Raw genomic sequence first — 26,400 nt, forward strand, 5'->3', positions numbered from 1 at the left:
TGAAAATTCCAAGATGTCCTGAAAAAATTTTTTTATGAGTTTGCAGGATGTATGATCCTAAGACAACAGTATTTGAAAGTTATATTAAAAACTTAAAAGTGGTTTCATTTAAACAATATTTGAAAGTTATATTAAACACTCTAAAAGTGGTTCCATTTAAATTGGAGGGGGGTTCACAAGCTTTTCATAAATATCTTATTTTCATCTCTGAAGTGGTCATAAAGAAGGCTTCAAAAAATACAATTAAAGAAATAAATGGAATACAGTTATTCCGAGCAGATCTGAGGGCAGGAGTTTTGATATGAAGGTGGAGGGGTGAAGGGGGAGGGGTGAAGGGGGAGGGGGGGTGAGGGTGAGTGAAGGCGTGACTGGGGGCGTGGCTGGGGCTTTCCCCAGACAATGTTGTAAAGGTTGAAATCTATGTTGCTTTCTCCAGCATTCCAAGGCAATTTGAGAATTTAAGGATTTTAGCATTCAATTGATGATTTGTGGCCCCATTTTACTAGTCCATGGGTTGAAATGGGGGGGGGGGGGGTTCCCAACCCAACCTAAGGCAGGCCCGGGGCTGGTGGGTCCGGGCCCCACTTTGCGAGCAATTTCCCCCCCCCCCCCAACAAAAGACATACATGTAATTTTGTATGGTAGTGGGCCCCATGGTTGGTACTATGCCCCCCCCCCCCAATACTCAGGGCTGGCGACAGTGCATTCCAAAACCATTATGGTTTACCATTGTATGTATATGAAACACAGTCATTTCAAAGCAGAGTTTGAACAGTTTGACCTCACCATCAACTCAGACAACTTGGAAAAAGCGGTTTTGGCGTTATATTTGATATACAGTAACTGGCAGTCAGTCATTAGAGACTACGCAGATGTAAAAGTATCAAAGGAAAGAAAATTTACTTCACTTTAAAATGGTTCCACTTTGACAGTGCAAGTTCACTATCTTCACATACTAAGGCCCCCCAAAAAAATATTCGGTCTCTGGTCAGACCAAAGTTCCGGAATTGACGCGGGGACGCGGCTTTTTTTTTCTTTCTTCAAGCTTGGATTGTACAGACAATTAAGGTGGGGTACTATTTTGCTACTTGGTGTCCTCATGTACATTGGTGTCCTCCATTATTTGCCTTGGTGCTCCCGATCATTTGCCTTGGTGCAATTTCCCATTCCTTGGTGCTCTTTGGTAAACAAAATTGAGGAGGTGCGGCTGTTGGAGCTACCGCGGAACATTTTGGAAAAAAAAAGATTGACACGCATGATTAAAATCGACGCACGCGCTGACCAGAGACCGACTTATTATTTTTTTTGGCCTAACCCATTATTTTTTAATTACCTTTTCTTATATGCACCCTGTATAAATATTAAATATTGTAATACATTATAATTAAACAAAACAATGGATAATATAAACCTTCACATCAGGATCGATTCATGTAGCAGATATAAATAACAGCAGGAAATTTGGTGACCTAAATACATGAATAAATATATATTTCCACTGAGTAATTTTACACTGAAAGACTTGTGTTAAAGTCGTCCACGTTTTGAGAAAATTTTTATTATGCCAACTTAGCAGAAGTTTGCAATAAATAATTACATTCAGGAATATTTTATCTCAGATCCCACAACCAAAGCTTTCACAAAACACTAAACTAGACAACGTGAAATCTGGCTCTCGGTGTCACTTATGCCAGTGGCTACTAGAGGCTTATGGCTGGCGTGGTACCCCATACCATGTCCCATGGGCTTCGCGCAGACTGAACGGGGGATCCTGACCACCTTCATCTGTGATATCAACTGAAAAGAAAGTGACAAGAGTATATAATTATCCTTGGAACAGACTTGATTGAAAATGCGTAGTAGATGCCTTAAAGTCCTAAAACACATTCTATGTTTTTTTTTCCTGCCAGACGTGCCTTCAATAATCAGGCCAAAAACGATTGGCGCAAATAAGCCCATTTTCCCCGAAAATTTCTTTATTTTGGTCTTGATAGCTGAAATAATCAGATAAGGCATCTTGAAATATGTTTATCTTGCATCAAAAGGTGTTTATAAGTTGTTTTCTGATAAGTCAATTTTTGACCAAGAAAATTTAATCAAAAATGTGAGGCTAAACCCCTCGTCATTTTCTTCAATTGATAAATCTGTTTCAAATTGCAGGAAAACCTTGAAGAAAAAGAGTACACAGGGTGCTCAAAACCCATTTTGAAAAAATAATGATACAAAATTTATCCCTTTGGTTGATTGAAAAAACCTCACAAGATAGTAAGCATCGAAAGTGAACATCATATTGACACAAAAACTTTCTTAAAATAAACCCAAAGAAACGGGTGAACCAAATGGCGTATAACCCAGATTACAGATTGAAAGACGCACATGGTCCCTGGTTCCCTATAATCGCTGTGGTTTCGGAACCTTTTGGGCGTCGCGAACCAGTTATGTTAATTCTTCAGCGCCATATATCACTGACAATCATGCCTTCCGCGCGAAGTGATTCCCATAAACATTGTATATGATTTCGTATGTATGTTGGCGCGAACCAGTTATTTTAAATTTGCATAGTTCCATATCACAGTAATCCTCCGCAAATCGATTTGCATAAAATGTAGACCTGCAAGAGACTTATTATGGGGAACTGATTTCGATGAATTTTGACCACCAAACAATTCTCCAAAATTTCCAGTTTTTGGGGTGAAAAGAAATCGAATATTATCTTGTTTACACTATAAATGCAAGATACCTTGCAGGCTTTTAATACCTGGGAAACATCGGACTTTTCCCAATTTTCAATAAATGCAAGGTTCATCGGTCAAACGTTATATATTTTTTTTTTTTACTTTTGCCCAATTTAAGTTTAAAAAATATCACCAGTCCGTTATGATTCATTCAGTTATTCCCATGATTTGAATTTATTTCTTATATGCTTTTGAATTTTTAAGTAAAGATATGTAATAGCCTGAATTAATTACTCGACATGAAGTTTGCTGAATTAAAGATGAAAATTCCAAGATGTCCTGAAAATTTTTTTTATGAGTTTGCAGGATGTATGATCCTAAGACAACAGTATTTGAAAGTTATATTAAAAACTTAAAAGTGGTTTCATTTAAACAATATTTGAAAGTTATATTAAACACTCTAAAAGTGGTTCCATTTAAATTGGAGGGGGGTTCACAAGCTTTTCATAAATATCTTATTTTCATCTCTGAAGTGGTCATAAAGAAGGCTTCAAAAAATACAATTAAAGAAATAAATGGAATACAGTTATTCCGAGCAGATCTGAGGGCAGGAGTTTTGATATGAAGGTGGAGGGGTGAAGGGGGAGGGGTGAAGGGGGAGGGGGGGGGTGAGGGTGAGTGAAGGCGTGACTGGGGGCGTGGCTGGGGCTTTCCCCAGACAATGTTGTAAAGGTTGAAATCTATGTTGCTTTCTCCAGCATTCCAAGGCAATTTGAGAATTTAAGGATTTTAGCATTCAATTGATGATTTGTGGCCCCATTTTACTAGTCCATGGGTTGAAATGGGGGGGGGGGGGTTCCCAACCCAACCTAAGGCAGGCCCGGGGCTGGTGGGTCCGGGCCCCACTTTGCGAGCAATTTCCCCCCCCCCCCCCCAACAAAAGACATACATGTAATTTTGTATGGTAGTGGGCCCCATGGTTGGTACTATGCCCCCCCCCCCAATACTCAGGGCTGGCGACAGTGCATTCCAAAACCATTATGGTTTACCATTGTATGTATATGAAACACAGTCATTTCAAAGCAGAGTTTGAACAGTTTGACCTCACCATCAACTCAGACAACTTGGAAAAAGCGGTTTTGGCGTTATATTTGATATACAGTAACTGGCAGTCAGTCATTAGAGACTACGCAGATGTAAAAGTATCAAAGGAAAGAAAATTTACTTCACTTTAAAATGGTTCCACTTTGACAGTGCAAGTTCACTATCTTCACATACTAAGGCCCCCCAAAAAAATATTCGGTCTCTGGTCAGACCAAAGTTCCGGAATTGACGCGGGGACGCGGCTTTTTTTTTCTTTCTTCAAGCTTGGATTGTACAGACAATTAAGGTGGGGTACTATTTTGCTACTTGGTGTCCTCATGTACATTGGTGTCCTCCATTATTTGCCTTGGTGCTCCCGATCATTTGCCTTGGTGCAATTTCCCATTCCTTGGTGCTCTTTGGTAAACAAAATTGAGGAGGTGCGGCTGTTGGAGCTACCGCGGAACATTTTGGAAAAAAAAAGATTGACACGCATGATTAAAATCGACGCACGCGCTGACCAGAGACCGACTTATTATTTTTTTTGGCCTAACCCATTATTTTTTAATTACCTTTTCTTATATGCACCCTGTATAAATATTAAATATTGTAATACATTATAATTAAACAAAACAATGGATAATATAAACCTTCACATCAGGATCGATTCATGTAGCAGATATAAATAACAGCAGGAAATTTGGTGACCTAAATACATGAATAAATATATATTTCCACTGAGTAATTTTACACTGAAAGACTTGTGTTAAAGTCGTCCACGTTTTGAGAAAATTTTTATTATGCCAACTTAGCAGAAGTTTGCAATAAATAATTACATTCAGGAATATTTTATCTCAGATCCCACAACCAAAGCTTTCACAAAACACTAAACTAGACAACATGAAATCTGGCTTTCGGTGTCACTTATGCCAGTGGCTACTAGAGGCTTATGGCTGGCGTGGTACCCCGTACCATGTCCCATGGGCTTCACGCAGACTGAACGGGGGATCCTGACCACCTTCATCTGTGATATCAACTGAAGAGAAAGTGACCAGAGTATATAATTATCCTTGGAACAGATTTGATTGAAAATGCGTAGTAGATGCCTTTAAGTCCTAAAACACATTCTATGTTTTTTTTTTCTGCCAGACGTGCCTTCAATAATCAGGCCAAAAATGATTGGCGCAAATAAGCCCATTTTCCCCGGATATTTCTTTATTTTGGTCTTAAAAGCTGAAATAATCAGATAAGGCATCTTGAAATATGTTTATCTTGCATCAAAAGGTGTTTATAAATTGTTTTCTGAAAAGTTAATTTTTGACCAAGAAAATTTAATCAAAAATGTGAGGCTAACCCCCTCGTTATTTTCTTCAATTAAATCTGTTTCAAATTGCAGGAAAACCTTAAAGAAAGAGAGTACACAGGGTGCTGAAAACCCATTTTGAAAAAATGATGATACAAAATGTATCCCTTTGGTTGATTGAAAAAAACCTCATAAAATAGTAATCATCGAAAGTGACACAAAAACTTTCTTAAAATAAACCCAAAGAAACGGGTGAACCAAATGGCGTATAACCCAAATTACAGATTGAAAACACGGAAGAGTTTGTTTGGATTCGAACCTCGAACCTCTGCACTGCATGACAACAGAAAGAGGTCATGACTTACCATATCCCTCTTTCCAGGGTGCGAGGGAAGGTAGCGGGATATTCTCAGTGTCACTGCAAGGCAAACGGCCGTTAAAGAAACCAGGCATTTCTCCATTAGCATCAGGAAAGTCGTTCTCTCGGCTGTACTTGTAAAAGGAACTAGTGCTGCCAAAACAGAAATAGCAAGATACATCAACAACTTTTATCAACAGACAACTTTTTTTGCGAGGGGGGGGGGGCCAATAGTCAGTGGTCTCGGGACTCAGTGGATGGCCCTGTGTGACCACTAACAACATCCAGTTTCTTTCAAGAGCCCAGTGGACGGTACACATCATGTGGGCGTACTGGTTCGCAACTTATTTCAGTGATTTCATCTATTAATAAAAAGTGAATCACACTTTCGTTTACATAAAGCTTTGAGTTTACAAGTTTCTGTCTTTGTTTCCCGTGTAAAATATTCAAATTAATTAGCCCCAATTTGAACATACAGTCCAATTCAAGGGCAGATCCAGGGGGGGCCCAACGGGGGCCCTTAAGCGGGCCCCGAACCCAACTCCGCAATTTTTTGGACCCCCCAAAAATGTGTTCTGGATCCACCCTTGTCCAATGTGATTATTCATTACTTACGAACTTGCCGGTACTGTACCAAGGTCTGGTTCCCTGAAGACATATGGCTGGATGGTTGGCAGACTGTTCAGATTGTCACAGAATAGTCGGGCCATAGTTGCCTTCTTAATTTCATTCAGTTGAGCTGTATGGACAAGAACCACTATTATTATTCCAAGAGACTCCATTTTGAATTTAATCTGTTTTTGCGACTGACTTTTTTACATAAAACTCAATGAAGGTAACTGGACTAAAAAATATATTAAAATGTAGATAAATAAATGTCATTGTTTTACCTAACCGTAGATTTACAATCATGATTTTCTTACCTTTAGTGAAGGCTTGATCGCCGAGACCGTTCTCATACCAGAAGCGATCACCAAATTTGAGAGCATGGAACTGTCTGCCCAGCAGGCAGGCTAAGGTGGGTCCTATCAGCTGCCCGGGGAGTGTCTCTTCACCGATGAGGGCCGGAAACAGATCAATGTCATCAACGTCACTAAAAGGGTACAAAAGAGTTATACGTACTTACAGCAGAAGCTGAAATGCAAAAGACTCAGCTACATAGGGCGACCCATGTCTCACCACAGAGCACAGCCAGATTGAAAGTGTTGATTTTTGCAGAGGGAGGACAACAGGAGAGCCCGGAGAAAAACCCTTATGGCACATGCGAGATTCAAAGAACTACTCTATGCTCACATGTGACCCGAGCCAGGAATCGAACCCAGGCCACAGCGGTGACAGGCACCCACCACACACAAGTTAGACAACTGAAAGTCAACCAGTCTATCTCACGTCAAATCACACGCTTTTTAAATAGCATAACAAAGGCTCCCTTTGGTAGGGTTCACTGTTGTTTGACCTCACTTGTGATGATTGAATTACGTCTGACAACTCAGAATCTTCACTTTTGATTTCTTGGACAACCAAATTTTCACTTTTGATTTCTTAGACAAACAACAAAAGCACAGACACACAAAAAGACAGACAGACCAAGTAAGCGTCCACTCACTCGTAAGCATCTCTGAATTTCTGGATGGTAGCATCAGTCATGTGATCCTTCAGATCATCAAAGCTGGCAGCTCTAGGTAGATCACATTCCACACGCCAGTCATTGTATGATGCTATGCCGTGATCTCGACCTCGCTGGATGTTCAATGCTGCTAGATCTAGACCCTCTCTGTTTGACCAATGAAAAGTGAAGTTTTAACAGTGATTCCCCAAATTAGAATTGCTTTGAAGTCATAAAGTAATGTTTACTATTTTTTTCATCAAATTTACCCTCCTGCCGGATCAGCAAACATGTGTTTAGTCAGATGCTGGGTCATAATGAGGTCCACTTTGGGCATTCTCTGGGCCACCATGCCCCGGATGAAGGCGTCCAGTCCTTCTTGGCCGGGAGACGTGTCCATGTGAGTCGCGTTGAAGAAACACTCACTCAGAGAAACATGCTCCATCTTAAAGAAAAACATAACAGACAAAAGTGAAACACTTTTAAATATTATGGAATGTTAAAGAAATACCTCTGACGTTGAGAAAACTCAAGGGGCATCACAACTCATGTTACGTCATAGTGGCTATCCTCAATCCTAGAAAATCCTCCACGTTGCAGGAACCCATATGGCACACTCTCTGTACCTACCAAGTTTCAAGGGGCATCAAGCCCCATGTAAAGTAATAATTGCATTTCCTTTTAGGCAATTCCAGCGTCAAGGACATTACTAAGAACTCAGTGAATAAACCTGAAAATTTATTTTTCAAATCTTATACATCCATCATCTAATAATGGTCAAGGAGATTACAGACTAGGAGTTTTGGATCATTTCTCTGAATCATTAATTAGATATCATGGTTAACTGGCTCTGTCACAGACATTACTTTTTATGTAATGTTTGTGATGCTGAAACTGTTGGTTTGCATTCTACTCACCATACTGTGATCCTGGTCTAGTTTCAGCAGTGTTGTAGGCACCTGGCTGTGTCCGATACGGTAGGCAGCCGCTGAGAAAACGTTGGTTGCGCCAGGGTTGAGGTAAGGGTCATATCCGTACATGAAGGTGTCCGAATGCACGCGTAGACCATGCTTAGCCATCTAAGACGATTATCAAGGAAATCATGGGATTTCGTCAAGGACTGGTATTTTAGGAAACAAGACAAGGCAACCTAGTAAAAGCTGGTCCAAAAACTCACAAAATTCTATTCGATTGATTCAGAGTGACTATTCACTGAAGTCTTGTCATGGATCTGGTCTACACAATGTTCTGGATTTTAACCCATTCACTGGCGTGAAGTGGTAATCCTATATGATAGCACTGCCCAGCTCACAAGTGTCAGTCAGTCACTCATAGTCAGTCAGTCTTTTGAGTGAGTCAGTCAGTCAGAGAGAAACATGCAACCGCTCTAGGCCCTCTGGGTCCAGCAATAATACAATTTATGATTTATTAATGCCTCATTTCTGTTGCACCAAATTTCTCTACCAATTAACTCACATTGTAGGATCCCATAAGCGGAGGCAGGTACTCATTATACACCACATGTTGCCACATGGCGTTGCAGATTTTCCTGGCTTCGTTGTAGTATGTCTCATCATCCCAGTCTGGGTTCAGCTCAGCCAGTTTCTCAGCGATGCGGTTGTGTTGTCGGAGCAGGACTGTGTGGATGCTGGTCAGGCCTGGCTGCTCGGCGGCACGTTTGTCGCCCGCACGGCCGCACTTCAGCTGCGAAGGGAATAAGGTGGTCGTGGCTCAAGACTGGTTTTGGATATTGTTGCCCTAGCAGCCATATATCCCTGAAATCCATGGCCAATCCGGTGCGCTACCGACAAGATGAATCTAAAATAGCCTTGGGAACGTTGGCGCCCTGACCCAAGAAAACCTACACATGAGTTATGCTCAATTTTTTTTGTGGGGGGGGGGGGGGGTTCCAAGTGCCAAAGTTTCTAAGACTACATTTTTTTTTCATCTTGGTGATAAGGCACACTACTTATCATGCTTGTCAGGAACTGGTTGTATTAGACATTTTGGAGTTTTTATCTTCATTTTCGAAATGTTCTCAATCAGAAGTTATTTAGTGATTAGAAATTCAATTAGCATTAAAAAATGAATCCACTGAATATAGTCCTATACTACCTCTGGGTTGGCGAAGACGCAGTCTGTATGTTCCTCATCATTTGGAAGGAGTTGTTTACCCACATCATTGTTAGGGTCGTCCATGGCTAACAATAAACCTTTCCCTGCATGAAAAAGCCGACAACATTGTGAAATGCACATAAAATACTTTGCAAAACATTCAATAAACCAATCACTGTCAATTCCAGCACGAATGCCCACTCTTGTTTGGTTATGTTGGGTAGAAAATTTAAATCTGCCAAAAAAAGTAAAGTCTTTCACAAGCCAATATGCAAGCATCATGCCTAGCTGTGTTTACCTCCAGTTTTCTTGGCATGAAATGACTGAGAACATTTCTACTTTCCTGGATGGGATGCCAGTCCATCGCAGGTTACTCCCAAGCTAATGCCGGTACCCATTTATGCTCCTGCGTGCAGAGAGGCAAGTGAGGATGAATTGGCTTGCTCAAGGACACAATATATGGCCAGCAGCTGGATTGGAACCCCTGACACTCTGATCACGAGTCACCAACCCTAACCACCAGGCCCCATTCCTCCACTACCAATACCCACCTTTGACTACATCCCGCATGTGCATCGCCTCCTCAAACGTGGAGCCGTAAACTTGGGACAAATCGATGAACGACGTGATCTGATTGACCTGTTGGCGCGGGACCGTGTTGCAGTCTGCATCGGGGATCGCGACGGAACGGGCAAACCGCAGGCAAGGCTGACGGAAGAATGGATCGTCCTCCGGTATGGGGATCGGGAGGCACTGGGGTGTAGTCTCGCAGGAACAGTTCACTAAAAGAACGAAGCAAAATTTGTTTCAAAATCAAGTCATAATTCAATACAGTTAGTCAAGAAAAATGAAAGCCAAATGACGGGACTAAATTGTGAATGAAGTTTTGCCTGTAGCACTTTCAAAATCTAGGATATGAAAGCCCAGTCATTAAATCTTTTTTAATACAAGAATCATTCAGATCACTGATGTACTTTTCAAGTTACGGCATTTTGAACACAAATATGGTTTTAAAGCTCATTCCACACATCACAGAAAAAGTTAGTGTTCTTTCAGCAACACAGAAAAAATGTCATAGGGATGCATGTGAATTGGTTTCGTTTTGCTGCAACACTGAATTTTTTTGTGATCAACGGAATGAACTTTAAAAGGTAGATCAACTTCATGACCCCCCAAAAATCTACTGTTCCTTAATGGTGCCCACACAAAGCCACTTTTTCCAAAACATGACTTGTACCTTTTTCCAAGGCTGCATGGTCTATATCATGATCCAGGAACTGCCCAAAGTGCATTGCAATAGTTGTCCATGGTAAGTCCTCCACATCATCGTTCTCCTCAATCAGCTTCCTGCTGACGTCACGTGCACCTGGGAGTGGCTCGCCCGACTTGGCAAGCCTGGGATTGGCTGAATCTGTCCATATGCAAATGAAGAATGTTTATGACAACCCCATTCAAACAGAGATAGGCTCAATCTGTTTTTATGCAAATGAGAAAAGTTTATGACAATCCCCTTCAAGCAGAGATTGGCAGAATCTGTCCACATGCAAATGAGAAATGTTAATGACACTCCCCTTCAAGCCTGGGATTGGCTGAATCTGTCCACATGCAAATGAGAAATGTTAATGAGACTCCCCTTCAAGCCTGGGATTGGCTGAATCTGTCCATATGGAAATGCAGAATGTTTATGACAATCCCACTCAAGCAGATGTGAGGGGGGCCTTCTAGCGCGGGGACTTCAGGGAAGGGGGGCTCTGGTCTGGTTCTGGAGTAAGGGAAGAGGGGGGCACGCAGGTTCTTTGTTGGAGTGAGTGCTCACACCGAAACTGGATCTCCCTTGCTCTGATTGTTTATTCAAACTGAATCGGCCCAGGTGGGGCCACCTGTAAAGATCGGGCAGGCACTCATAAGTTTCATTTCAAAATACAAACAATGTACATGTGTAACTCATGAAATAATAAGCGTACATGTATTAGAAAGATGTACACACATTACCCAGTTAATTACCAAGAGTGAAAAGCCTATATGCAAGTATGGTGACCGCATCGAGCACCCAAGGATGGAATCACAAACAGACAGGCCGGCCCTGCGCACTGACTGACCAACACTCGCACACACTATCACACACCGCAAGCACCCACATCCGTCCCTAAAATGCACAATATGATCACCAACTTACATGAACTTTCCAAAACTATATGACAGTGACAGTTGTAAGCATTTCTATAAACTGGTCTCCAGACAATTAAGTGCCCAATAATGCAATATAGGCCTACGTCCACATAAAATCACTCTTAAACCACAAACTACTGTAAGTTACATATCACAATACATGTACTGCTCACGCACGCGCACTGCACATGGTCACACTGTGTGTGCCATCAGTGCAAACATGGGTTGCTAACCCTCATGCATTTGGTCACAGTGCTCCCTAAATCTTACAGCAAAAATCTCTCCAAAAACTTCATTACATTCTCCAAAACTACCACCATATTAATCTATAATAATTTGCTGATACAATAAAGGGCACATAAGTAATAATCATCTGGATTTTTGGTGAAATAATTGCATTCAAAAATGACCTAAAAAAGTACAATACATTTACCTGTAAAGATCGGGCAGGCACTGCCTAGCCTAGGCCTTGCCGCGACCGCATGGTTTGGGAGCTGTGAATTAACAACGTGCAGTTCACGTCAAGTGAACAATCCACAAAAGTGATCTAAAGCCAAACCTATGATGACAAATAATTTGATAATACACATTTCTAATCAAGATAAGCATAATTCTTCTTTAAAATCTAAACATAATGTTCATTTTCCTTGACTAAGAAATATTCACAAAATACAAGTTCAAAATCACAGCTCCATAAATCAATACTATTTTTGGCTCCACTAGAAAAATCAATACTTTGTATAGCCTTGTCTCGAGTCACACTGAGTAGACTTCCCTCAAGTCACATGAATTAATAACAAAGTAAATGCAAGGTTTGTAGTGAATAAACAACCAGAGAAAGGGGTCTTTATAGAAGAACAAGAAATATAATCAACACAACCATTACAACTCTTCCACGCCTAGTCATCATCGTCCTCGATGATGGGGATCTGAACAGAAGGGTCAGTAACCAAAGGCCAGAGAACCTGGATCAAACAGTGGACCACTAAGCTCTCCTTGGGGATGCACAGCATCAATAATCGAACAAGAGAAAATGCGAAAACGCTTTCCAAAATACCAACAAATTACTAAAAACGATCTGGCAACACTCCTCGTGTGCTCCGAACAGGATACCGCCTGGGCAGAGCTGCAGAAGTAGACCCATTCTGGGCAGTATCTACTGCTGAAGGTTCAGGACTCTCCTCTGGTACCACCTCTTCCTCCTCTTTAACCTGTGGTTGGGGTCGATCAGACTCATCGGAGGAAGGAGCATTTTCCACACCGATTGGCAGCTGACCTGGCTTGATGGTAGTAGCACGGGGACGGAGCATATAGGCCCTGGGGCAGGACGAAGAGTCGGTCTCAGAATCACTTGCCCTGTCTGATGACGACTCAACAGGTCGGTTTTCAGGGAGCCAAGGACAGTGTTTGAGCGCTGTTCTGTGTACCACTCTTTCTTGACCAAGGTGGCTCCGCACCACATACACTGGGCGATCTGGGAATGGCCGTTTGATTACCAGGTGTGGTTCGTCGAGCCAATGATCTGCAATCTTGGATCGGCCTCTGAGTCCATGTTGGCGCACCAGAACATAATGGCCCACTTCGAGTGGTTTCTCAAAACTGTGGCGAGCTTGTCGGGCCTGTCGAGCTGCCGCTGCAAGTTCAGTGTTGCGACTTGCAATTCTCCGAGCTTCCTTTAGGACCTTCTGGTGTCTTGAGACATAAGATCCAAGGGTTCTACCACTCTTGGGGGAGGCTTCCACGCCTAAGACCAAGCCATGTGGAAAACGGCCATTTCTACCGAACATCAAGAAAAATGGCTCCACCCCTGTAGTGGAATTCTTAGAATTGTTGTAGGCATATACGAGCGCAGGCAGATACTCTGGCCACTTTTTCTTCTTCTTCTCAGGCAGGGCAGCAAGCATGTTGTGTAAGGTTCTGTTGAACCTCTCACACTGTCCATTTCCGGCAGGGTGGTACGGGGTAGTGTGACTCCGTTGAATACCATACAAATTACAAAGCTCACGGACGACGTTGGACTCAAAGTTCCTGCCCTGGTCTGAGTGGAGGCGGAGGGGACAGCCAAAAGGAAGAAATACATGTTGTACCAGAGCTCGTGCAACAGAGGGGGCCCGCTGGTCCTTTGTTGGTATGGCCCACACATACTTTGTGTGGACATCAGTCACGACAAGTACATTCTCGAAACCACCATCCAATGCCTCAAGGGTTGTAAAATCCATGGCAACAACCTCCATCGGGGCCGATGCAGATAGGGTGGCGAATGGGGGTCTTGTCTGACGTACAGGGGGTTTGCTTACAGCGCAACGCCGACACTTGGAACACCATTCTTTCACGGCCTTATACATGTTGTGCCAATGGAATCTTGTCCAGAGAAGGTGAAATGTGCGCTTTGACCCAAAGTGGCCAGACTCATCGTGGAACCTGCGGAGGGCTTCATCACGAAGACTGGTAGGAAGCAGCAGCTGAAAGCAAGGTTGCTTATTGGACGGAGATATCACCTTTCGGTACAGACAGCTGTCTCGGACAAAGAGCCGATCCCAATTTCTCAGCAGCTGGAGAACATCACGAGGACAACCCATTCGCTCCTGCCTGTCTGGCTTCTGTCCCCTTGCAACAAACTTCATGACTTTCCCCAGGGTAGGGTCTTCTTGTTGTAAATTGTGTAGTTGCATGAGAGTGTATCCTGGTAAACAGCTGATGCCGCCAATACGACAGGCTTCAATGTGGTGACACAAAGCCGGTGGCAGAAATGCACCAGAGGTGTAGCCTGTGAGACAAGCTGAAATGCAACTTGACAACATCACCATGGGTTCGACTGGCTCACATAGGTTCTGGTTCTCCTGATCAACGTTAGCTTCATTTTGGGAATTACATCGCCGTGAGAGGGCATCAGGTGCCTGGTTGCATTTGCCTGGTCGGTAGACAAGCTCATACTCGAATGAGCTGAGTTGCTGGACCCACCGCATTTCGGTGCATCCCAAATTGGCCTTGTCCAGAAACAGCAACGGGTGATGGTCGGTCACGATGCAACACTTGTTACCCAAGAGATAGTCTTTGAAGACCTCGGTCACCGCCCATTTAATGGCCAACAACTCCAACTTGAAAGCGCTGTAACGACCACTTCGTTCAGCTGCCTTCAGTGTGCGCGAAGCGTAGGCCACAACATGAAGTCGAGCATCATCATCCTCCTGGAAGAGAATGGCTCCCAAGCCGGTGCCGCTGGCATCTGTCTCAACCCGAAATGGTCTAGAGAAGTTGGCATATGAAAGAATCGGGGCTTTGGTTAGCCGATCAATGAGCGACCTGAAGGCAGCCTGGCCAGAAGACCCTAGTTCGATCTCATCTCTGGTTGGCCTATTCTTCTTCTTCTTTGTTGCTCGGTCACCCTTCAAGTGCTGAAAAAGTGGCTCTGCAATGGAGGCGTAACCCTCAATGAAACGCCGGAAAAATCCAGTGAAACCAAGAAACGCCCGTACATCCCTCACAGTCTTAGGCTCCGGCCAATCAACAACAACTTCTATCTTCTCCGGGTCCACTGCTACTCCCTTGCTCGAGACCAGATGTCCCAAGTAGCGCACCTCTTGCTGAAGAAGGTGGCACTTTGCCGGCTTGAGTTTAAGCCCCTGTTCCCGAAGCCTGGTGAAAACCCTGTCAAGGTGCGCCAAATGCGAGTCAAAATCGGAGGAGTAAACAATGATGTCGTCAAGATAGATTAGGACATTGTCAAAGCACTGGTCCCCAAGGCACCTCTGCATGAGACGTTGGAATGTAGCCGGAGCATTTGATAAGCCAAAGGGCATCCTCGTATACTCAAATAGGCCGAAAGGAACAGTGAAGGCAGTTTTCTCGATGTCATCTGGATGCATGGCGACTTGGTAGTAACCACTGGTGAGGTCCAGAACAGTGAAAAACTTGGCCCCACCTAGGGCCTGTAGGGACTCCTCGATCCTAGGGAGCGGGAATGAGTCCCGATGAGTGAGTCGATTAAGTTGCCGATAGTCAACGCATAGCCGGATACTGGCATCCTTCTTTTGAACAATAACCACAGGAGATGCCCATGGGCTTGAGCTCTCCCGGATAATCTGCTTCTTGAGTAGGTCCTGAATGTGTTCACGTACTGCTCTGTATTGTGAGGGTGGTAGAGGTCGGTGCCGTTGTCGAATGGGATGTGCAGACCCGGTGCTAATGCGATGCGTAATTTTATCCGCAAAACCGAAGTCTTGGTCATTACACGAAAAAGCGTTCTCATGCTTTCTCAGGAGAGATGCCACCTTTGCTTTCTGTTCATCTTCCAGGACCGCCACATCGACATCTACTGCTAAAGGCATTGAGCTTGGCTGCACTTCGACAGCTACCGTCTCCTGTTTGATCTCCACTTTTGAGTTTTCCTTTTCTTTGTGGCCATCCTTACACGACACAGAATACCCCAGGTAGAGCTTTCCCAGTGAGGTTGACGATGGTATTACGACCTCAGCGTCTGTTTCGTTGTACAAGACAACAGGAAACCTCCCACTGTCTACTTTCACCAGGCATGGTGGGATAATGACACCCGATGGTAGACCTCCATCACTGGTTGGCTCCAGAACGGCCTCATATGCCTCGTCAGCTGGGCCTGTCCGACTTCTGGCTTCAACCACCACTCCCTGGCGGGCAGAAAGCACCAAGGGCTGTCCACATAACCGTGCCTGTCCCACTTGTCCATCCTCTGCACCAAATGTCAACCGCCGATTAACCGTCTGCATTGCCTTCTGCCAAACTGGATCTGGAGTTGGCCATGGGATCCTTTTCAGTCGGGAATGTTGTTGGGTAGACATGAGCCCCTCCCAGCAACCCTGGAGAACATTCATACCTAGAATACCATACACACTCCCGCTTTTCCAAGCATTTAGTGAAGAGTACCTCTCACAGATTACAAGCACCACCCGAGATGGGATGACCAGTCCGACGGCTTCAACATCTGTTTCAAAACACCCAATGTAGGGGATAGAAGAACCATTAGCAGACACAAGTGTGAATGGTTCCGGTATGGCTTGAAGTTTGAAGCCCACAGGTTCGAGACACTGACGGAAGAATCGTTCCCCCACAGTGGTGACTTGGGATCCTGGATCCAACAGACAAGTCACTTTAACTTTCGAAAATAAAACATCAACAGCAAAACATTCTCCAACAGCCTTCTGCATAAATTCTGGAGTAGTCTCTCCAATTGAGCCTACATTAATCTCCACGGTACGGCTCCCTACAGCGGAGGATTGCGGTTTAACGCCTCTGTGTGGGATGGTGCTGCCATCTGCTGTTCTTCCTTGGGCATAAATGGGTGAGGATTAGGACCAAAGCTCTGGGGATATGGTGGCATCATGTACTGCTGCGTGTGGTGGGTTGGCATCTGATTCTGGGCAGGCGACTCCACGTAGTTTGGCATTGGCTGGCGGGAGTAAGTGTTATCGCTCCTCCACTGGTAGGCCGATCTTCGATCACTTCTACAAAAGCGAGCTATGTGGCCGTGCCTGCCACAGTTAAAACATCCTCGCCCACGGGGGTAGGTTGGCGGATTTGCGGATGTCATCGGGGCTTGGCCAGAGGATGGTTGCGTCAATTGACGAACTGCATCAACAACTTCGTTGGCAACCGCTCGAAGTGCTGACGTTTGGATAGCCGCACTGTACACGTCGCTGGGTTTGCTTCGGGATTCCTCTCGCCCTTGCCGCTTGATGGCGTACTCCCTCAGCTCACGGAACGTCTCGATGGTACCCCGTTCGTACAGATCCCGACAGGAATTGCGAAGGTACAAGTCATCAATTCCCTCGATGAATTGTTCAGCAAGAGTTGAGTCGGGCTTAGAATACAGCTTAGCATCCATTCGGGTGAGACGCAAGAAGCGCTTCTCAAGATCAACCGCGTAGTCTCGGATAGGCTCCCCTGGATTCTGTCTTCTTTCAAGGAACAGCCGTTGCAATTCACCCACGGGTAGCTTATCACGGTAAGATTCTCGCAGAAACGTCATGATCTCCCCAATCGTCTTTCGTTCAGCTAGGAGAGCCTTCACCTCTGCTTTCGGGCCACCTCGGAGGTAATCCAGAAGAAATGCTCCTTGCTGATCCTCTGGAACTGAATACCGCTTGAAAGCATTCTCCATGTTCGTGATGAATTCCCTCACCTCGCCTACTTTGCCTTCGAATGTTGACATCTTCCTTTCAGGCGCCATCACCAACTGGGTCTGGGGTTTAAGGAGCAGCTTCATAAGCTGAGACTGGATGTCGAGGATCGCCTTCTCATTTGTAGGAGGGGTAGTTGGCTCCGGAAGGAGAACCGAATAGAGGCGCTCACTCCACCCATCAGCCGGTGGTTTGATAATACCCTGTTGAGCCGGCACCACCACTTTGCAGTCGTCTTCGGAGTAAAGAAGTCCTCTAGCAGTAGGATACTGGGCTTGTAGGACTGCCAGGTTGAGGGAGCCAGCATCATCCAAAGGGAACCGATTTACATGCCCAGTCCCTTGCACCTTGACGTAGGAGGCCATAATAGTTGGGAAGGGGAAAAATACTGCAAAATATGCAATTCTCTACAATGAAAAATGTAGAACGATTGACTGAATGGTAGTTTGCAGAAAAATACAAATCACAATTAGTGCAAAAGTCTGTGTCAATTTCCACAACAATGGTATACACACACAAATGTGGAAAACTATGTCAACACCTTTAAAATAACCTGCAGAACAAGTTGTATCAATGTCTTAAAATTTGCAAGATCTTAAAATTTGCAAAATGCAAGTAAAGTTTTGTTTCTCCTTGTCAATCTTAACAGACAGGGCAACTTTTACAGCAATACGGGTAACACTTGAAATAATTGATATCCAACTTCAATAAACACCTTTTTTTTTTATACTGCAATAAACACCAAAAAATGTTGTGTCTGTGTCTTACAATTTGCAAAATTAAAATAAACTTTCCTTATCTTTCAATCCCAATAAGCAGACTGAACACCCTTATGAGATGCAAAATGGGCAGTACACAAGCAATCGACACAAAACCAAGCTAACACACTTAGCTAACTTTTCTCTCGTAAATATGATGTGCAACTCTAAAGTTAGGTAAACACAATAACAAACAATTTTAGCAGTCAGCCAATATAGAAAACTTGGGCGTACACAACACCTGTAGGTCTGTGTATTTTGGCAGTTAATACACAAAATTATTAATACTTGAATCACACTGGATGTGCACTGTGCACCTTAATTCAAAACTAAACCAGCAAACTTAACACTCAGTGATAAAGAACACTTGGGATTACACAGCAATTGTAGGCCTGTGTAATTTGGCAGTTACTTACACAAAATTATTAACACTTGAATTACACAGTCACCTTATGTATGATCAATTAACGATTCGTTAAGCTGTTTGATTGTTACTCCATACAGAAAACAATAACTCACTCAGATCAGTGAATATAACTATTACAACAAAAATACTAATACTTGAGTCGCGATGACACGTAGACCGGGGATCCAGCAGCTCTCCTCAGTCTTATCAGGTGCTCAGCATGGGCTCAACTCCAACCATCCTGCCGACTACGCTTGTGAGGGGGGCCTTCTAGCGCGGGGACTTCAGGGAAGGGGGGCTCTGGTCTGGTTCTGGAGTAAGGGAAGAGGGGGGCACGCAGGTTCTTTGTTGGAGTGAGTGCTCACACCGAAACTGGATCTCCCTTGCTCTGATTGTTTATTCAAACTGAATCGGCCCAGGTGGGGCCACCTGTAAAGATCGGGCAGGCACTCATAAGTTTCATTTCAAAATACAAACAATGTACATGTGTAACTCATGAAATAATAAGCGTACATGTATTAGAAAGATGTACACACATTACCCAGTTAATTACCAAGAGTGAAAAGCCTATATGCAAGTATGGTGACCGCATCGAGCACCCAAGGATGGAATCACAAACAGACAGGCCGGCCCTGCGCACTGACTGACCAACACTCGCACACACTATCACACACCGCAAGCACCCACATCCGTCCCTAAAATGCACAATATGATCACCAACTTACATGAACTTTCCAAAACTATATGACAGTGACAGTTGTAAGCATTTCTATAAACTGGTCTCCAGACAATTAAGTGCCCAATAATGCAATATAGGCCTACGTCCACATAAAATCACTCTTAAACCACAAACTACTGTAAGTTACATATCACAATACATGTACTGCTCACGCACGCGCACTGCACATGGTCACACTGTGTGTGCCATCAGTGCAAACATGGGTTGCTAACCCTCATGCATTTGGTCACAGTGCTCCCTAAATCTTACAGCAAAAATCTCTCCAAAAACTTCATTACATTCTCCAAAACTACCACCATATTAATCTATAATAATTTGCTGATACAATAAAGGGCACATAAGTAATAATCATCTGGATTTTTGGTGAAATAATTGCATTCAAAAATGACCTAAAAAAGTACAATACATTTACCTGTAAAGATCGGGCAGGCACTGCCTAGCCTAGGCCTTGCCGCGACCGCATGGTTTGGGAGCTGTGAATTAACAACGTGCAGTTCACGTCAAGTGAACAATCCACAAAAGTGATCTAAAGCCAAACCTATGATGACAAATAATTTGATAATACACATTTCTAATCAAGATAAGCATAATTCTTCTTTAAAATCTAAACATAATGTTCATTTTCCTTGACTAAGAAATATTCACAAAATACAAGTTCAAAATCACAGCTCCATAAATCAATACTATTTTTGGCTCCACTAGAAAAATCAATACTTTGTATAGCCTTGTCTCGAGTCACACTGAGTAGACTTCCCTCAAGTCACATGAATTAATAACAAAGTAAATGCAAGGTTTGTAGTGAATAAACAACCAGAGAAAGGGGTCTTTATAGAAGAACAAGAAATATAATCAACACAACCATTACACAGAGATTGGCTGAATCTGTCCATATGCAAATAAGAAATGTTATGACACTCCCACTCCAGCCTGGGATTGGCTGAGTCTGTTCTTATGCAAATGAGAAATACTTATTTTGATATTAGGGTTTTTTTGCCCTCCACCAACGTATAAACACTGTATACTCAATGTGTTACCTCAAAAAGGGCAAAAAAACCTAATACTGATTCACATCACCCCGACGCAAAATTCCATGCTATGAATATTTATTTTGATCTCACTCAAGCCTGGAATTTGCCTAATCTGTTCATATGCAAATGCAAAATTTTAAAGACACATGCATGACGTGACATTGAATAACAAATGCAAAAGCTTTGCAAAACTTTTACAATCTTTCAATTTTCAATGACAACTTAGAGAAAGGTGTTCAAAAAGTGAAAAAGGGGGAGTCAGGTTGGCCAAGTGGTTCCTCCATCACCTTCCACCTATTTTCCTCCCACCTCTAAATCTGAACATTTCATGATTGTCTTTTCTCTACTGATTTCTTCAGGCTTGCGAGCTGCAGTGCCTAGGGCACTTTTGAAGAATCCTTCTTTTATTACAAGAAATAAATATTAGCAACAAACGAAGCTGAGGTGAGGAAACGTTAACATTGAAATATATTTACCATCGGCATAAGCAGCAGGTAGAATGCGAACCAGAGGACTGAATGCTTTTCCCCAGTTGACATTGACCAGGTTGTTGCAGGCACCGTTAGCAGTGCGGTATTTGGTGGAAGGTGGACAGTCATCAACGGTGACGTCGTACCCAGCAGCTGCGCAGAGCTGTCGCTTAGCTTCGGGCGACAACTCGGAAAAAACACTGAGAGAGAAAAAAAATAGATATACATGTATGATGAGCTGTTGACAGGGTCACAGTGCAGTGCATCACTGGACAATCACAAGACAGTCACAACTCCATCACTTGACAATCACAAGACAATCATAAGACAATTACAAGATGATCACAAGTTCATCACTAGACAATCACAAGACAATCACTGGACAATCACAAGACAGTCACATCTCAATCACAAGACAATCACAAGACAATCACAAGTCCATCACTGGACAAACAAAAGTCTATCACTGGACAATCACAAGACAATCACAAATCCATCACTGGACAATCACAAGACAATCACAAGTCCATCACTGGACAATCACAAGACAATCACAAGTCCATCACAAGACAATCACAAGACAATCACAAGACGATCACAAGACGATCACAAATCCATCACTGGAAAATCACAAGACAATCACAAGTCCATCACTGGACAATCACAAGACAATCACAAGTCCATTATTGGACAATCACAAGACAATCACAAGACAATCACAAGACAATTACAAGACAATCACAATCCATCACTGGACAATCACAAGACAATTATAAGTCTATCAGTTCAATTTTACTAAAAAGAATTTATATATACAAAATATATCAGCCCAACAAAGGCGGATGACACCAAGTTAATTATGATTAAGTCCAGTCTGAAAGCAGGGATTAAATAATGATTTACCATGATTACAAACATTATAAAGGAAAACCTGCAGAATATTTCTAGTCTTACCTTCGGTAAACATCGCTGACATTTTGCAGTGCTCGTGCTGCCTCGGCGAGTTGTTTGGACTGTGCGTGAGTGAAGCCAAAGTGATGTAGCAAGTCATGGGGATCGCGTCTTATTCTCTCATTTGGGCGGCCATCTTTGGTAGCGATCACAAAGAGAGAATTTTTACCACATTTTGTCACGCACAACCAGAGACTGTTAGTCTTTTTCATACAGTTGACCATAAGGGAAGTATTAGGAATTATCAAGTAATTTTCTAAAAGAATTTTCCAAATGCACAAATAATTTAGGAAAATCATACTGTTAAAATTCCCATCGGAGATTGCACCCCAGCATATAGTGGGAGTCAGTCTGCTCGCTCGCAGATTTGTTTGTGCCCAAAACAAAATACTTCACAGGGTTGCAGACATCCCGAAAAAGGACAAAATGAGGTGTTTTTTTTATTGGAATGGAACAAAAAAGTTGAAGAATAAAAAAGGTCAGTGTTAAAAGATCGGGGAATGCAATTAACTCTCTGAATCCTTCAAAATCCTCTTTGCCAAAGTGGAGGAATTTGGAGGATTGAGGTTACATGGCAAAAGTGCGTTACTGATTTCGTTGGATGCACTTTGTCAAGGTCTTGGGCTGGACCTTGTGTTGTTTTTGCTCAGCCATGCATAAATATAGGCCTGGATTATGCTTGAAATCCTCCGTATTGCTCCAGGATGTCATTGGCCAAGCCTTAGCATATTGACAGTCACTGCCGATTTTGCAGGATTCAGGCAGTGGTCACCCCTCCACAGACCAAGAAAAAATGGAGAAATTTGCAGGATTGAGGCTATATGCCATTTTTCCATGAGGCCAATTGGAGGATTTTGCAGGATTGAGGCTACATCCTGGCAAAAAGGCCTAGGGAGTCAGGGTTAAAATGCAATGATGTGCATTATGGACTTATAATTTCTTGTTTGAATGCTCACCAGTTCTTGAGGTCAATTCCTGCTCGCTGAACCATTTCTTGGCGCTGCGGATCTGTCTCTCCAATTCATTCAAGAGTTCCGCGTCTACCTCCGCAGGCCCGTCGACCAAAGCAGTGTCTACTGGACCGGCAAGAGCCACAGAAATCACCCAGGCCACGGTGATCAATAAGACACTGAAAAAAAAAGAATAATTTTCCTTTGAAAATTATCTAAGGGTCATTCGATAAATTTAGGGTCTAAGTGCGACATTTTCCCCGTCCGTTACTTTGGTACTTTGTAATTTGCCATTCAAGTCACATTAAGAATGACTTCAAATGAAATGTTTTATTTGTTTGGTAGATAGTTTGCTATTCATAATCACTCTTGGAGGATGGCTGCATTCAGGAGTACATCAGAATTATAAAAATCATTGTATTAACAATAACTACAAGTCTACAACTTAAATAATGCCAAAGTGTGCCTTAGAGATAGGGCTGTCCCGAATCCTCACGAAATATATTCAATCATCGACTGAATATTCAAATAGTTGTTTTTCAGTTCAAATATTTGAAAACAAAAAACTACACACATACACACACAACTGTGACGTTATTTTATTGTGAAGTTGCGGCGCTTTATTGTCACAATAACTTTTTGTCAAAGGCAGTTAATTGTTCACAGTTTTGAATATCCGAATATTTGGTCAAACGCAGTTTCGAGAAATTGAATACTAAATTATTTGAAAATGGACACACCTAAAGAGACGCTCATGGCACTCCACAAGGATACAACATAAAAGCTAAGGCCAATCACAATTAAAAGAGAAATTACCTACTTTTCCTACTTAAACCTGGACCAGCCAGTAGCAGTACCATAAAATTATGAAAAAGTTCATAAGCAGTATCTTAACCCATGCAGAAAAAGCTACCCCCCAAATCATGCCCAAAAGTAATTACTAAGATCTGGAAAAATGAATGAAACCTGGACCAACCATTAGCAGTAACCAAAATAGGCTAAAAGCAATATTTTAACCCACGCAGAAAAACCCAACACCCCCCCTCCAACTAATACACACACAAAAAGTAATTACTAAAACCTGGAAAAAAAACGATAAAACCTATACCAGACAGTAGCAGAAGATGCCAGATGCAACAGGGACAGGGAACAAAGTGGACCCAAATATATAGAAGGACCACTGTATAGAAGCAAATTTTGGCTCAGTTCTTGATCACCAGTTTAAAAAGAAAACAGGTAAAAATTTACCAACTCCCTAATTTTTTTCAGTTTATCATATTTTTGTGTACGCTGTACAATAAAACAAAAAGTCCCAAAGTATAATCAGATCGCAGAGTGTAATAACAGAATTGTGCAGAAATTCTTACTTGAAGGGTAAAAACCTAATTTGATTTACATCACCCCGACGCAAAATTCCATCTGATGAAAAATTCTTACCTGTTAACAAATTTAATCCTCATTGAGATACACATTTTTCTTGGCGTAAAAATTGTAAACACCACTGCACGATCGCTCTGCCTAGATGTGACGGCTCGTCACCTATTCCTCACTGAAGAATAAGCCCTCCCAAACCCAAACTACAGTTTTTATAGCCACTTCACTTGAACCATCTGGTCACAGCCAAACATGCGGTAGTCAAGGATTCTATGGCTATATAAGTTGAATACTAGTCCAGGGGATATGTGAAAAAATTGTGCACTTTTGCATAAAAGCATGAAACTTGGCACAGATGTTCATATTCATGCGAGAAAATGTGTTAGATGTGGAGCCATCCCAAATTTACCCAGTTAGGGGCGTGGCCTCCATTAGGGCTGCCATTGTGTGCTGTGTATTTATAATTATGAAATCACTCTGGAATTTAGATGTGCATGATAATATAGGTACATGTACACACGTTGAACCCTATAACTGGTTAGCCTACCAGTACTTACCCATGCTCTTTGGTGTAAGTCATTGTATTACCAAATAATGTCATGTAGGTTATGGGCCAATCAACATTATAAGAAATCAACAACAAAATGTAAAAATTGCATTTGTGGGCACAGTGAGTAGGCCCCTCGCGCCTCTAAAAGGATGAGTTTGCTGTGGCTCCACATCTGAATTTATTTTCTTTCACCAAGTTTGTGTGAAGTTTACTCATTTATGAAAGGTAGGCACAAGTTTCGATGGTGGGCAAATGATTAGTAGCGCCCCCCCAATTTTTTTTAAAATATATGCCACGCCTCTTAAAGGGTAAGTTTGTGATGGCTTCACATTCGAATGAAAAAAGATTCTCATATATATTGTCTGTGAGTGTGTGGATTTAAATCTGTTTATGAAAGGTAGGCACAACTTTTTTATAGGGGCATCATGACTACCCCCGCCCCCATTTTACTATGGCTGCCACGCCCCTAAAAGGGTGTGTTTGCGATGGCTCCACGTCTGAATTTTTTTTCGTGAATATTAATGTCAGTGGGAATTAGCTTCATTCGTTTATGAGATGTGGGCACATTTTTCCCATGAAGGGCATAATGAGAACCCCGCCCCCCCTTTTTCAATATGGCTGCCACGCCCCTAAAGAGTATTCGCGATGGCTCCAAATCTGGAATTGTTTTCTCATGAATGTCAATGTCAGTGAAAAGTTCCATTTCTCTGTGAATGTGGGAACAATGGTGGGCATAATGAAAACCCCGCCCCCCTTTTTTCCTAATATGGTTGCCACACCCCTAAAAGGGTGTGTTCGAGATGGCTCCACATCTGCAATTTTTTTTCTTATGAACATAAACGTCTGTGGGACGTTTTATCCGTTCATGAAATATGGGCACAATTTTTCCCAAGGTGGGCATCATAATTCCCCCCCCCCTTATTTTTAAATGGCTGCCACGCCCCCAAAAAGGTACTTTTGTGGTGGCTTCGAATCTTGAAAACACTTATAATCTATATAATTATGTATTTGTGAAGTGTAAACTTGAATAGTTGGTTTAAAATCTGGGAAAAAAGGCTGTCGGCTCCTTTCTGTGATACAAACAAACGTTTCACTTTCAGCAAAAGAATTGAGAAAATGGAAGAACCCACCTTTAAAATAATCCACCATCTTGGAAAATAAAAGGGGCGGCCGGCCTCCTCCTTTTTCAATAATGCCATTAAGCCCTGTCTTTTACTTTTCCTTTAACTGTTTAGCATGTTTAATCATGGAGGAATAAGAACACATAATAACTTTACAAAAGTGTGACAAATTTAAACCAAACGGGATAATTCATTGGCACAAAATGTTTCAGTGTTAATACACTGACATGACTGAAAGTGAAACTGGATTTCATGGACAACACACCAGCAACGACGTTTGCCTATCCACAGGTTGCACGTGCTCGCTAGACCTGTTCAAAATGACAACAGTTAAAAAACAACACAAAGTTCAAAAGTCAGTTTTGCAGACGACTTATATTTTGCCATAAATACCTCCTCATTTTTCACCAACTGCAGAGAAAATGCCCCGCCCATCATCTTGTTACTCGTGTGCAACATTCTTGCAAAGTGCAGGCTAAGTTAACGCCCTTTTGACGACATTTCCAAGGAATATAATCTTCCCAAAAATTCCAGGTACGCGCACATGTCGTGTCACTACATCACAATCACGGCAATTTGACATTAGCACCTT

General features: G+C 42.6%; 2 protein-coding genes and 1 long non-coding RNA gene across 5 annotated transcripts; all 3 read right to left on the reverse strand.

The window, feature by feature from the left end:
- Window positions 1-1,235: 1,235 nt before the first annotated feature.
- LOC119732209 (peroxidasin homolog) lies at window positions 1,236-26,348 on the reverse strand. Of its 3 annotated transcripts, none has more exons than XM_038205642.1 (15): window positions 24,201-24,326; window positions 22,770-22,942; window positions 21,817-21,949; window positions 20,869-21,062; window positions 10,378-10,551; window positions 9,692-9,922; window positions 9,141-9,244; window positions 8,502-8,729; window positions 7,943-8,104; window positions 7,295-7,470; window positions 7,026-7,193; window positions 6,343-6,512; window positions 6,035-6,158; window positions 5,427-5,572; window positions 1,236-1,797 (listed from the first exon to the last, which is right to left on the reverse strand). In XM_038205642.1, the coding sequence occupies exons 1-15, from the start codon at window positions 24,233-24,235 to the stop codon at window positions 1,709-1,711; spliced, it is 2,307 nt and encodes a 768-aa protein (XP_038061570.1). In that variant the 5' UTR covers window positions 24,236-24,326; the 3' UTR covers window positions 1,236-1,708. The 3 variants fall into 3 exon arrangements, with proteins under 3 accessions (XP_038061570.1, XP_038061571.1, XP_038061569.1); XM_038205643.1 differs by lacking the exons at window positions 1,236-1,797; window positions 24,201-24,326 and adding exons at window positions 4,233-4,794; window positions 26,202-26,348; XM_038205641.1 differs by lacking the exon at window positions 1,236-1,797 and adding an exon at window positions 4,233-4,794 and having other exon boundaries at window positions 24,201-24,325.
- On the reverse strand, window positions 10,971-12,358 carry LOC119732214. The gene is made up of 2 exons (XR_005271525.1): window positions 11,743-12,358; window positions 10,971-11,020 (listed from the first exon to the last, which is right to left on the reverse strand). It is a non-coding gene; the product is annotated as an uncharacterized LOC119732214 (long non-coding RNA).
- On the reverse strand, window positions 16,452-20,229 carry LOC119732212. The gene is made up of 2 exons (XM_038205646.1): window positions 19,777-20,229; window positions 16,452-19,054 (listed from the first exon to the last, which is right to left on the reverse strand). Exon 2 carries the CDS (start codon window positions 17,824-17,826, stop codon window positions 16,546-16,548), a length of 1,281 nt encoding a protein of 426 aa, XP_038061574.1. The 5' UTR covers window positions 17,827-19,054; window positions 19,777-20,229; the 3' UTR covers window positions 16,452-16,545.
- Window positions 26,349-26,400: the final 52 nt, after the last annotated feature.

The sequence above is a fragment of the Patiria miniata genome, unplaced genomic scaffold (assembly GCF_015706575.1).
Source record: "Patiria miniata isolate m_02_andy unplaced genomic scaffold, ASM1570657v1 HiC_scaffold_24, whole genome shotgun sequence".
NCBI lineage: Eukaryota > Metazoa > Echinodermata > Asteroidea > Valvatida > Asterinidae > Patiria > Patiria miniata.